This window comes from Lytechinus pictus, chromosome 2 (genome assembly GCF_037042905.1).
Source record: "Lytechinus pictus isolate F3 Inbred chromosome 2, Lp3.0, whole genome shotgun sequence".
Lineage (NCBI taxonomy): Eukaryota > Metazoa > Echinodermata > Echinoidea > Temnopleuroida > Toxopneustidae > Lytechinus > Lytechinus pictus.
The window spans coordinates 4309782-4324484 of NC_087246.1; the positions used below are offsets into that span (position 1 = coordinate 4309782).

General features: G+C 34.8%; 1 protein-coding gene across 4 annotated transcripts; it reads left to right on the forward strand.

The window, feature by feature from the left end:
• Positions 1-281: 281 nt before the first annotated feature.
• On the forward strand, positions 282-11767 carry LOC129253655 (T-box transcription factor TBX1-B-like). Of its 4 annotated transcripts, none has more exons than XM_054892078.2 (7): positions 282-360; positions 1084-1275; positions 1846-2001; positions 5989-6056; positions 6789-6848; positions 8719-8846; positions 9358-11767. In XM_054892078.2, the coding sequence occupies exons 1-7, from the start codon at positions 283-285 to the stop codon at positions 9786-9788; spliced, it is 1113 nt and encodes a 370-aa protein (XP_054748053.2). In that variant the 5' UTR covers position 282; the 3' UTR covers positions 9789-11767. The 4 variants fall into 4 exon arrangements, with proteins under 4 accessions (XP_054748053.2, XP_063963716.1, XP_063963721.1 ...); XM_064107646.1 differs by having other exon boundaries at positions 9361-11767; XM_064107651.1 differs by lacking the exon at positions 6789-6848.
• The last annotated feature ends 2936 nt before the right edge of the window (positions 11768-14703 follow it).

Sequence of the window (14703 nt, forward strand, 5' to 3'; positions counted from 1 at the left end):
GATTAAAACCAAATCATATTTATATTATCAAATGGTAGCTATTGGTTTTAAATAAGAATAATGTCAATCTATTGGTGATGCCCATGTATTTCAATGTTCTAATCATTTTTCCATAGGTAAAACTTTTATATTTTGGTGAATAATAACGAGATTTTTCATGGTTTTACTTGCAACGTTGAGCATTATAATGTATCTGTAGACATCGTAGACAAGATTATTGTCGTTCCCGGCTGAAGTAAAAAGAAACTATTTTTTTTCTCTCTTTTCACATGTTTCAGACGGATGTTTCCAACCTTTCAAGTGAAGATATCTGGCATGGATCCTATGGCTGAATATATTCTTATGATGGACTTTGTTCCAGTAAGTTTTAATATGAACTGATTATTTACTTTTTACGTACGAAGCAAGTATGGACAGATATCATGGAGTCATTTACATCTATGGTGTACGCCCTTTATGTATGATTTCCTATGTCCAAAACTCTGGGCCGAGATTGAAAACAAAACAAAACACAAAAGAGAATTTGTTCCCCCAACTTTTTACGACCCTTCTGCCTAAGTTTATCAGCTGAAAAAATGTATGTAAATATTTATTTCATGTAGTAATCTTAGGATATACAATATGCATGATTTACATTATTATTGCGTATATTTTCAATTTTCGAATTCACAATTTAATTGTATAAAGAATAAAAATTAACAGATCATAATATTAAGGAGGTACTGTCTCAGAGAATATATGATTTATCTACCCCGTTTTCTTTTTGCTTTAATTCTTCGCTCATCCCTCCTCGTACATATTGTATGCCTCTGTTCTTTGGCGTTATTCCGTCTGTTGACATTCTCACAACTTCCATCTCTTTCTTTTTCTCTGTTATCCTCTCATGCGATTCGTCTTCCTTTTTATCCTTTCCTTGTTCCCCTCTTTTTGGTGTTTTATTTATATATTTTCAACTACCTGCCTGACTACTTATCTGACACTTTATTCCTCTCATTCTGGATTCCTTTTTTGTCTACCAACCCACCATCCCTCCCCTTCTCATTCTCTCCTCTCTATGCCTTCTCTACCCCTCCCCCTCCACAGGTTGATGACAAGAGGTACCGATATGCTTTCCACAGTTCAAGTTGGTTAGTAGCAGGTAAAGCTGATCCTGAGATGCCTGGAAGGATCCATGTTCATCCAGATTCACCGGCTCGTGGTGCAATGTGGATGAAACAAATCGTATCATTTGATAAACTCAAACTCACCAATAACCTTCTTGATGATAATGGACATGTGAGTAATAGATAGACCCCTGTTTCTATTGCTCACAGAAAGAATATGGCTACAGCCATCAAGACAATACATACAACAACTATATAAAAGCAAGAAATATAACACAATAGAAATGCAGTACGAGTGAAAGTATAATAAATATCAACAACAGTATTAAATCGAAAATCAATTATCTATTTATATGATTTTTTATAAAAACAATATGAACATTAAATGAATTAACTAAGTAGTAGCTCAACGCAATTTCACCAGAAGTACTTAAATTCTGATTATTGAAATATTTAGGGAAATAATGTATAATTATAGGTATACTGTTTGATTGGGATCCTAAACCATCCACTCGACATGCTCAAGATTACATGTATTACAACTATTTGTGACGAATGAATTCAAACACATTTGTATGATATTTTGTTAGCCTGACTAAGCAAGCGTATCAGACTAAATTATTCTACAATCTTAGTCTTATTTTTAATCCACTGTATGTGATTTAAATCTAGTATTGAGGGACCTTATTTCGTTGATTGTTTGAAATATGACTTTTATTTTTGTTTTTATTAATAAATTTAGATAATCCTGAATTCAATGCATCGATACCAACCTCGATTCCACGTTGTCCATGTCAGCGGTAGGAAAGACTTTGAGAATGCTCCAGAAAGAGATTTCAAGTGTTTCATCTTCTCAGAGACCCAATTCACCGCTGTTACTGCTTATCAGAACCACAGAGTAAGCTTGAAATTTCTTAAAAACTCGTTATGACCAAACATTCAGAAACTTTTTGAAAAAAGCTTCTGAAGGATGAGGTTTGCTTTGCTTATAATGAAAATCATTCTCCTGCAAACTGTAAATGTTAAATGTTCTTTGTTGGTAGTATATCATATTTGTTTAGAATTACTTTTTTTTATTTTTTATTTTTTTATTGATGATTCATACCAAAATCAATTACCGATATATTATGTTTGTTACGTAATGAAAATTGTATTGTATACGAATGTTATGAATGCAGAAGAAAAAATAAATCAAAATAAATCAAATCAAATCTTGATTACTGACTTTCAGGCAAAACCTACACACATGCACTTGTACACATCCACAATAAAAACGACAAATAAAAACAAAGAAGCTTGAAAGATATTTCAGGGGCCGCAGAATAGGGGGAGGGTGAGACGGGAGCTCCATCAGCCCCAAATTTATTCAATAATCATGACTAAAAGCTGTGATTTTATGCATGTTCGGGCACCCACACCACTTTTGACTCAGCCCCCCCCCCCCCCTCCTCCTACTTTCAAAATCCATTCCACGGCCCTTCTATTGTATTGATTAACAGTGTGTCAATGATTTGCACCCAAATTGTCCCATGAAGACAACTGATCACAATTATGCTTTTCATTTGTCTGGGAATGTGGGATACCATTCGTGTGGGCTGAACCTTTTAAAACTAGATATAACTATCCCAAACGGATTGAATTTTCGTTAATTTCCAACTATGCCTTAATAAGATCTATCTTGGTTTTAGAATAGACACTCATGTGTGCTTTGATGAAGATTTTTGAATGCTTTATATTATTATACTGGCATCTTGGTCTGTTTGTAAGTGGACCTATAAAGCCTCACAGGGCTATCTCCATTAACATTCAACAGCGTGTTGTTCGTTTGAACTTGCATCTGCAACTCAGCTTTGACCTTTAACCCCAAGAGTGCAAAGGGAATATACAGCCAGGATCGAAAAAGCAAATACTAGGCAAGAATCCAGGCAAGCTGAAAAAGGCCTTTAGCCTACAGGTATATCTACCTATATGCACCATATTGGCTTATTGCATTCTGATAGTAAGGCGATAGCTATGGTAGATATTTTGATGACATCAGTCCAAGAGTCTACGGCCCGTATTTTGAATTCAAGTTTGATTTAATTTTATGGTCGAAAGTTGCGTATTAACTATGCATAGTCTAGTGTGGCACAAATCTCCATAAATAGATGATCAAAGTTCCATCTTATTTCACCGTCAAAGCGTTGCAAACAATAATTGACACTCGAATAATTCATAATTGATTGGGAATAATTACTGAAATACTCATCTTCATCATTAAAACATGATAAAAGCGATACTGGAAACATGTAATGTAAATGCAATCATGCAATCTTGGCTTTACATGATTTTAATACAGAGTTAGACCCTGACCTAAGCTAAACTGGACTTCAGATTACTTATGAAGATGGTCCCGTAAGTTTGTTATAAAAACCTCATCACCTTACGCTAGAAAGCATAGGCCCAATGGCTCAACATTCATGTAAAACAATAACTCTTGTGTAAGTTAATTACATCACAGTCTCGAATCAACATGAAATGGAATTTTAAGTTGCTCCTAAAAGTCCTAATAAATGTGTGACTGTAGTAAGTAACCAATGGCAGTAAGGTCTGCTGTTTGTATATGGCCAGGGAAAAGGATGTACAGATGATAACATTAACAACTCCAATTCAAATTAGACCAAGAACATGAAGCAAATGCTAAGTTCTTCAAAATGAACTAGGGCATTGTCCAATCACATGGGAGTATCCAAATTAGAACCACGTTTGTTTGTCCGCCTGGATTCTTTTACATTCTGTTCTTGATCACCGAATAAATTCAAATACTATTCCTTAATCCTACTCTGATTTAGATCTGTCTGAGCTTTATCTGAAGATAAATGTTTGGTATATAAGATATATAAGCACTCAATCCCTCTTCATGAACCCCCGGTCAAATCACAAAACAACCTGGTCGTCTTCCCACCGGGGGAATTCTCTCAAACAGTTCCATTTTCCACCCGACCCGATCCTAACTTTGGTCTAGTAGGTATCAAGAACATATAAATCAAAGGGGCAAGCCGTCGTAGTGCAATCCAGAACACACCAACTGATGGTAAGGTTTTATTTTGGGCCCTCATGTTAATACTCTTTCTGAAAAGACTGAGAAACGACATTTCGAATGTATTTGTTTTATTGGATTAATACATTAGAAGTAAAGGTAGTTAGAAGGTGTTCAAATCAGTGTTTTTATTAGGATGAAAGATGGTCCAACATTATCACCAATGTTGCACAAAATTAACACAACGTGATCAACTGAAAGAAACATAGCCAGATTCTTAATCATATCTTTGATCAGGAGGGGTATTGCCTACCTTGTACCCCTTTCCGCTACTCTTGTAGGAACCAGTTCCTTTGTTTCTTCCAAGTGACATCCATCATCACAACCAGCCTATTGGTTTAAATATCAGATAATGTTCTGCTGTTTCCCATGCGTCCGGGAGATGAGATAGATATTGTATCACATTTCGCGCCAAAAATTACACACGGCGCCTGTCTCTCTGTCTTACTCTCATAGGGCTTGTCCTAAAACCAATGCTTGGGGCACGAAGATGAGTCTCTATATCTATTTTGATTGTGTTCCTTTGGGTCGAAGAAGATCTTATTAACCTGAAAAACAAAACCGCAATCCTTTGTACCACAGTGAAATGTTATCTTCCAATTTAAAGCCATAATGTGTATACTTTTAAATGGTGACACCTCTGTCATATGGTGCGAGATCGATTTTTTTTTCATTTGCCATGAGTCCTCAAGTAAATCTGTTTGAGGCAAATTTGATGAAAAGGATTAAAATTTAAAGTTCAAATAATGAATAATATCATTCATTGACAAAGTAAAAACCATAAACATCGAAAGGTTCAATTGCAAGTAATCGCGATATTTTTCTTAATTTTATGTTACTTTTTCAATGATTTTTTATGGGCATGTTGGACAGAAATAATACTTAAGTAACCCAATATGATGACGTCATTTTCACGTCGTGAATGAGCTGGCTGGATGAAGGTCACGTGATACGAAGGATATGTTACGTCTGAGTTACATTGCTAATTGTTTTAATTGCCCCATCATGACGAATTAGTTTATATTTTAATAAAAACTCGCCTCAGGGCATAGACCTCCTCTGACAAACATGGGAGTAATGTTCAGACTATGTACAGGGCGAAGACAGATGCTCAAGGGCTTTCCATGTTTAGGGTGGCTACAAAACTCAACTTTCTTCCTGCAAGTTAAGTCAGATTTTTGTTGACACTTCAGTAGGTGAAAGATATTTCTTAGCTGGCGTGAATTAATCTCATATTCGTGCATGCCCGAACAATAATTATACATGGGTTTGTTAAATAACCAACAACTGCAACGTAGGTGTATTAAGAACTCCCAGGGATTTTTAAAACAAACGTTGGCAATTGTTTTCTGTAACTAATTTAACGGAGGGTGTACAAGACATTTGAAAATGATCAGCATTACCCATCCCCTCGGGTATGCTAAATCCTTTCCTTTCATTGGTCTGGGTTTTACATCTATCTCTACTGCCTGATCTCTATTACCGTGTTTACACTTGATCGGCTTTTGGTTCAGAACCAAAAGCCGATGCAGAATCGGCTTTTGGTTTGCGTTTACACGTTGTTACAGCTCGCGGTTCAGAACCGCGAGCCGATGGAAAAGCCGATAAAGTGTAAACACGGTATATATTCATCACATTGTGTGGGTGAGCGTGTGTGTGTGCGCGCGCGCGCGCGCGTCTGTGTGCGTGCGTGTTTGCTTGTGCTATGTCAAGGAACGTCGATGCTTTTAAATAACCTGCTAAAATGCTCGTGAATAGTGTTTTGGCTAATTTACATATTAAATTTCTTCTTCTTTTGTATTACAGATAACACAGTTGAAGATTGCCAGTAATCCATTTGCTAAAGGCTTTAGAGAGTGTGATCCCGATGACTGGTAAGTTTACATTCTAATTCCAATTTACCTTTGTTAATACACGCATCCGAACGATCTTGGGCGTTTTGCAGAAAAAAAATGACCCAACTACAACAACATTAATGCACCTTGACTTTTAACTAATTAGAAGCGCTCATTTGGGATCGACGTTTGATTTGTTTTTAGTTGCGTTTGACTGTGACTCAAACTGCAAAGAACCCCAGGTTTCCCTATTGTTTCTTGTACAAATGCACCTTTTTTCTTTCAAACAAATGTTTGGTATTATTTGAAAATGTTAAGGAAGCCTAGTTCTGATTCATGACATATTGAGAATAGGGTGCATCTTCCATTTTCTCTTTTTTATCAAAACATGACATATCACATAAACATTTCAAAATCTATTTTCCATTGAATTATTATTATTATTTAATTATATAACTATTAGTGTGATATGACCCTCATGAAATTGATTTCTGCCATTACATATCCAAATTTGAAATGCTTCAAACAGTATGCCCTATAATTCATTTCAACATTGACAAAGCTTTAGTCTAAATGTTTAGTCCTGTTTGTATCTTTTATGCAATTGATTTTGTTTGATATTCAGACCCCATTGCCATATATTCCTACCCATCGCAAGTCCTTTTTATATTTTCAAGCATTTATGATTTATATGTCGTAATGATATAATTTTTTTATGATCGTTATTAGTTCTTTTATCAAATGGCTGTTTTTTGGTTTGATTATTTTCAGTTATACCCCGTGCCGAGATCTGGGGGTAGCTACATCCAACTACAAGAACAGTTGCCCCCGGTAAATTATTTCCCATTATATTTTTCAATCCATTATAATTTTAACTGACTCACATTTAACAGTAAAATCATAACCATATTACAATCTGTTATGCTTCCGTGTTTATTATTCTATCTGGCAGAGTTCATAATAATCCTCCTATAAAAGTGGTTATGATGATACTTAATAAGCTATTTGCATTGTAGTTTGATTGATTGCATTTATTCTTTTTCATTCCAAAATTTAACAAAAGTTACAATGTATAGCAAAACACAAAAATATAATATACAGAAATGAAAAAAGGGAACCCACTGGAAAGCAAAGCTTGTTAGTATGGGTTCCCTGCAATAAATAGTAAATTTAAGTTTACAAGGATTACCCGATAGAATAATATACTAGTGAAACTAATGTTGCTTTCATATGCCTTTAATATAGATATTTTTTTTTTCATTTTCCATGAGTTTTTATATTGCATGGGTCCGATTGAAGTTTAAAAAGACCTTCCGATATTTTGTACTGTGGATCATAATTAATGGATCATTTCTACTCATTTTCATTAGTTTACACATTATATTTTTCTTCAGAATTTCCTCATATTAATTTGTATTTACTTAGAGTATGTCCGCTTATCAGCTTATAACAAGATAATGCTATCCCACAATGAAACATGGTAATAGTTCGTAATTTTTTCCTCGCACTTCCCAAGACACCATACCAAAAGACTGGTGACAGATCATGTTTCTCGTATTACCCCACGGGGAAGCTCTGTGATGTTGGTATAAGTAATTATCACCTCTCCGTTGCACCATTCATGAACGACACGTGATTCGTCATAGTGTCAGATGAGTGTTTCACTAACTGGTCTAGAACAATACATCAACTCTATTTACGATTTAGGAGGCATCATACCTCTCTTTACTAAATGATATATGAGCTTCCATTTCTAGAAATATATAAGTCTGGGAAAATTCTCCCTTTCTTACGTCTTATTAAATCAGAAAGTAATTTTGTTTTTGATAAGTGAATCACGAAACATATGTGAAGATGTACTCTAAATATTATGTGTACATTTACAATTAAAATAGCTAAAGAAAAAAAGGAATCCGGTCCCCGACAAAACAAGCTAAGCATAATATGCATGGCATTTCAAGCAAACTGGTTCGTCTGTGTATGTATAGGCATATTTGTTATATCTGTTTTCGGTACTCCCTCATTTAATGTTGAATGTGTAGTTTTTTTTTCAACGCAATATTTTGAAATATAAGTTGTCAAGATATAATTATGTGTATGAAGGTTATGACTATTGACCTTAACTGTGTGTCAGTGTGTGTCAGTGTGTGCCTGTTTGTGGTGAGGGTGGGTGTGTTTGTGCGTTTCTGTTAATTTGTTTTTCGAATTTTGGTTCCAATCCAAAATTGGCAGCGTAGAATAAATTCTCCATTGTATGCAAAACCTTCATTTTATATTTGAATTTGTTTATGAAAATAGCCATTATGCCCATCCAATTCAATTAATTACCTTCTGGAAAAATATCTATTCTAATTCTAAAGGCACAATCAGATGGTGCGTAATATTTGAATTTGTACTTTGATTTACATTTACTCAATTCAATTCAATTCAAATAAACATTTTTTTTTTCATTTCATTACATTTTTCGTAAACAAAAATTCATACATAAATCAATTTGTAATAAAAAATATAAATATGTACATGTTGGGTTTAAAGAAGAAGGCGTATACCCTAAAAGCTAAAAGATGTGGCGGGATACGCCTATAGACAAAATACAATACAATAGTTAAGCTCTATGACTGGATAGTTCAAGACTCAAATTTTTTCCCCCATTAATGTACTGTAATTTATCAGTGATTTGCTCTTTCTCATATTTCTGCAGCATCATCGAGATACTGCCACATGGCAATGGGCCACGAGCCCGTAATCACCACCGTCCAAGCTCGCTACAAATTGTTGGTATCACAAGGAGTCGTCCGGTACAAAGATCCCAACATCAGAACGACATAAGTAAGATATCTTACTCCTATCTAAATAAATTTTGTTTTGGTTATTTTTCATTTTACCATGCTTCCTTTATATGGAGGTTGCCATATAATTTTTTGTTTCTTTCAAAATTAAATTCGTTCTATATTTTGTAATTGTTATAACTCATTGAAGCCAAAGTATAATGATATTAGAAGCTCAGGCCTTGTGGGTTCTTTATAAGCATGGTCGGCCAAGTCATAGAGAGAGAGAGTTACATCTTAATTGTGGATTAGACTTGGAGCAAACTAGGAAAACAAACATTTCGAACCAGTAGGCCTACTGAATGTATCATCTCTACCCTAACATGCCTAAAGGAATGTGTCAAACTAAAATAAGTTATTTTGTGTTGTCCTTGAGAAAGTTTACTTTTTGTTATAATACATTTTTCGTATGTTTGTTATTTGATGATAAATTGTAAGTTCGAGTCCAATTCAAGTTCAAGAGTGATGATTTATGATGCTGAACTTTGTATCGTTCTTTTGTCATTGTCTAGCAGACCCTGAGAAACAGGTCACACCGTCCGTGGGTAACGCCAACACTCCACCCATTGCTTCCACCGACAACGGCACCCCTGGTTTAGCCAACACAGGAGCTCTCATCAACCCAAACACAACTGGTTTTCCTGACCTTGCAGCGCCTCCGTGCTCGATGACCAACGGCACGATCACGGGTGATAGCACCTACTCCAGCTACCCTACCACAGACAGTCAGTACAACTATGGTAGTTGTTATTTTCGCCCCAACACAAGACCGACGCCGTATACGCGAGATATGACTTCATATATGCGGGACTCTCGTTATTGCGCGAACGGTTTGACGTCATACATGGGCCGAACGAATGGTCAGTTCCCTTACGATCCGTCCGCGATGACCATGATGGGTGGTATTGACCCAAGGAGAAATTACACACAGCCAATGATGTAGCAACGCCATCTTGGATATTGCTGCATGTTGAACTGTCTTTTGGTTGCCATCTACAACATCATGAGAGCCGTCATTTCATAGTAACCAACTGGTCAAAATTTTACCTTTGTTCTATACAACGCGACTTAACACCATGCAGCTTGCTGCAGTCAAACATGGACGCCATTTTGACCGTGCATATTTTTGGAAATGCGCCATTTTGAAAAGGCGGCATGGAAATTAACTTGTGGTCAGGGTATGGAGAACTGTATAACACTGACATTACAGAATATTATGATTTTCGGAGTTTTAAGGAAATAAGCTCTTGTCATGTTTTCATGTATATATCGCTTGCAGAGGGAATTGTTTTATAGTGCTTTCATTGTGTACAGTTCCAATTGGACCAGATCACGTGACTGCTTCGTATTTCGGTGTGATGACGTATATACAGAGGACGACGTCATACATCGAATTTAGTACTGATTATGGGATGTCCATTACCACCCGGAGTTTGTATTATTTTCATCTTTGGATTGAGACATAAAATGTCGCCGCAAGTGAAAAAAAGAGACAAATGTGAATGACTTTATCCTCAAAATGACGCCATAGGCAACATGATTTTGTTTCGTTGTCAATGTAAAGAATTTAATAATATAGGTATTGTGACAAGTAAGTTCTTGAAGAGATGGATTCTGTAAATAAAGAGTTTGATAATGATGATGGGAATAGTGAGACAGAACGGCTCGATGGACCATGAAGACTGGACAAAAATGAAACGATGATAGATAGTGAATGGATAATGATTTATGGCCGGGAGTTTGGGAAGAGGTGCAACATTTATGAACTGAATGAAAGTGCAGAAATTGCTCCAGCTTTAAACAATAAGGCAAGATTAAAGGCATGATTGAAGGTAAATTAAATTGGTTAAAATGATTCAATAACTAATAATGACAATAACATTTCTATAGCGTCTTCTCTTGGAAAGGTACAAAACGCAACAATGAATAGTCTTTATCGAATAGAAAATCATGAAAAGTAGATAAAAAGCCGTTTTGAGTGTAATTACATGAAGTGGGAGACAATGATTATCAAACCATCCTGCTTAAAAATGAATAAGGAATACACATTTACATTTACCTTCCATTACACTCAGATTACATGTGTTTATAGAACCAGTGATATTTGTTGTATTGACGTTGTAATGTATTCTAAGAACAAGGAGAGCTGTACCGTTCCCGCACATGCCTGGTTTGGTTCGTTTGTCTTTTGCTTTATTGATATCAGACTAGATCTATAAGGAGATTCTCGTCTTTTTGTATTAAGTCCATGTTAACAAATACAGTAAACATTTGTAATAAATGAGTAATCTTTATCAATTCAATAATAAAATCATCTAGGACCATGGCAGTTTCCTTTGATGCATCGTAAAAGGATCACAGTCATTAATTACCTAGTCTTACGTGCACTTCGCCTGTTGACAACAATATTATAAAAAAATGCTTAGCAACGTGTCTTATCAAGTATTTATCACACACACAGATAGACGACCCTCAGCTTGAAAGCTAGACCTTCAACTTTTAAAGCAATATATATAATTTTATCGAAATCTTTATCTTTTCAAACTTCTTTATAAATTCCATGTTCCGAGATAGTTTACATGTTAATTTATTTTCTTAATTTAAGGCTTTGTATTCATCATGTGTTATTCTTTAAAAATATTGTAGAGTTGATAAATTAATAATTAGTCAGAGACTGACAATCTCCTATTTTTGTTCAAAATACACAATCTAATATTAGAGAAAAATATGGATAAAGATATGTGTCAAATACTGGTTTTAAAATGTCATTCATATCAGATGCAGTTTCATTTTTAAAACGAATATTAATAGGGTGTTATTGACTAATGTTCGTAGTGAACATGTGTACGTATGATATTGTCAGTCTCTGTGTTATTATGGAGCCCTGGTAATTGTGAAATAAATTTACATTAAAATAATATACATGTAGTCGATGTTAATGTTAACTGTAACGATGGAACTCGTCTGCCTTTGTCTGCTTTCCGGTTTCCTTGCCAAATTTGACTATCATTTGTTTATTATGATTTTTAGCTCTCAATTCATCTGTTTAAATTCTGACGACTAATAACACACGTTTATCGTTTTGATATTGGTTATATTGATGATTCTAATCATGCATGTTGTTTGGGATGACATACTGTAAATTTGAATATATGAATTCCTGTTTGAACTTTAAGAGGGCATTATAAAGAATGGACGCATAGTTGTGAAGATAGATGTATAGATGTTTTGGCACAGATTGAGGTTTGAGAAGACTAATTGAAAGGGAGAGAGATCTATAGTGTGCGTATGTGACGGTGCGTGTGTGTATGTAAGGGAATGAGCGAGAGAGACAGATTGAAAGGGAGAGGGAGACAAAGAAATGAAGTGAATGAAATGAAGGATTGGTTATAGTAAATGTAAGATATATTATTAGAATGGAAATACCAACCAGTAAAGGTTGTAGATTGCGGACTAAGGACATGGATTTATGATGGAGAAATATGAACTTAATATTTGCTACTTTTGGATCTTAAAAGATCTCAATTAAAACCCATTAATAGAGAATGATATAGAATGTGTCACTGTCTTTTGTTTTTATAAGTTGACTGATTGATTAGCATTTTTTTATGAATGATGATGAAAATATATATATATATTTTTTTAAACGTTTCTATTTAGTATAACCATCTCATACACATATTACAAAACAAGTTTAATAACCATATAAAATAACAATGTACAGTATGGATAGGTTACATTTTGATAAAAAAATACATACAAAAACAAAGGGAAAATAAAAAATGATGAAAATATTTGGTGTCGGCCTAATTTATTTTCGTATAAGTATGATCTAGCAATGAACGTCAACACGTGAAATGGGATGAAATGCGAACACAAAATAGATTTGATATTTGTCTGTCTTTTTGTTTTACTTGATGGTACTTGCAATATTTATCACCATTAGGATCACAACATAAATAGACCTCACATTATCTGCTGCAGTTGCTTCTTATATCTTAACTGGCTTCCTCCGAACCAACACTTTTTAGTACGCAGGTTGTGGCGGCTAAAGGGGAGGGGGTCGACCCTATAATTTTCAAGTAGTGAAAAAAAAGAACAGAAGAAAGGAAAAAAGTGTATCAAAATATGAGGTCTGGTTAGCGTATTTCTAAATTATACCCTTCTGTTATTGATTTAAATAATTACGTCACCTCTATATTTTAGTTTGCTTGACGCTCCACCATCAAGTGACCCCGGTGATACACGTATGAACAAATTTTATGCACAATTTTTTAGAATGGTTTACTAGAACTAAAATTTCTATGTAAAAGGGTCATTGGAGCTTGATGCCGCTTCTGGTCAATAAAGAGAATGAAACTCTCGGTTAATTATAGTGTACGATGCTATCTACGGTAGATATAGAATCATTATTTTCCTCGTCATCAAAGTTGATTTGTTAATATAACACTCCGTTTTAAATAATTGCAACCTCTACCAGTATCTCACAACAACTATCGTCCTCTTTTATCATTTTTCATTTATTTATTGAAATATGCATATACAATATATTGACCAGCAACAAGGCTGAATGGGTCAATTTACAATATTAAGAAAAAAACAAAAATAAAACGTTGAGTAAATATAATATTTGACTTGGTGTTTGAATGACATCAACAATTATGGAAATCAATTTGCATGGAGATCTATATATTTCACAATCCTCTTACCTCCTTCCTTCCCCCCTTTCTCTATCTCTCTATCTTTCTCTATCTCTCTCTCTCTCTCTCTTACTCCCGTATTCTCTCTGTCTACACACAAAGAAACAAAAATATCATGTAATTTTAGTTACGAGGCGAACAAAAGACATGAACTCTTGGTCACGTAAATATTTTCTATTCAGAAAGGGGAGGGGTGAGGAGGGAGAGAGAGAAGGTGGAAATTGTGGGAAAGAGAGAGGTATCATTGGATCACGTTATTCCTTTCTATACCCCCCACGAAAAAAATAAGATGAACTAACATTAAATGTACCTTAAACCTCAACTATTACACTCACAAACTACCTGTTTCATTATTCCGGAAATATAAATATATTATTATATCATTTAAATTACTGGAACCAACAACACCCAAACAAAATGCAGAATAATACAAGATATACATGAGCATATCAGATTTGAGCAGAGGGGTGATTAATTTTGTTCGACTTTCACAACCATTAAATGATGCGATGTGTCATGGGGTAAGATCTTCTTCATGGTACGTCACCCAACATGATATGATTCATTGAGCTCTGCGAGTCAGTATGGTATGGGCCCAGATGGTGAAATGCCCAACAAAATGGAAAACTGCAAATAGAAGTGTCACCTTTTTTTTCTATGGATTTGGGTTCTTGGTAAATCGATTAACAGCATTCTTCGTGATGGTTCCTTGTGATATATGAGGCTCATGATATCATACTACCTTTTCTACTTCTTATCAATGTTTTTGCAGCTTTATCAATTACATATATTTATTCTTTCATTCTCAAAATTATTTTGATAAATTTGATGAAAAATAATAAAACATGAATAGTACGGGATAAAGAATAATAATAAGTGTATCACAGCGGCGTGCGCCTGTAAATCCAAGCTATGTGGTGATGTTACAAATTGATGCAAAGATTCCAGGTTCGAGCCTTGGTCACCTCTTCTAGATAGTGGTGTTAAAGATCGGTCCCAGACGGAAATCTGATTGTTACACGTCTGACAAAACTAAAACATCTCCCCCACACACATACACCCTTACATACAGCTAAATAAATAATGTCAAGATTCTAATTTGACAATAACGTTATGTTATATAAAAAGATTAGACTGTAGAACGGGAATAAAATACAT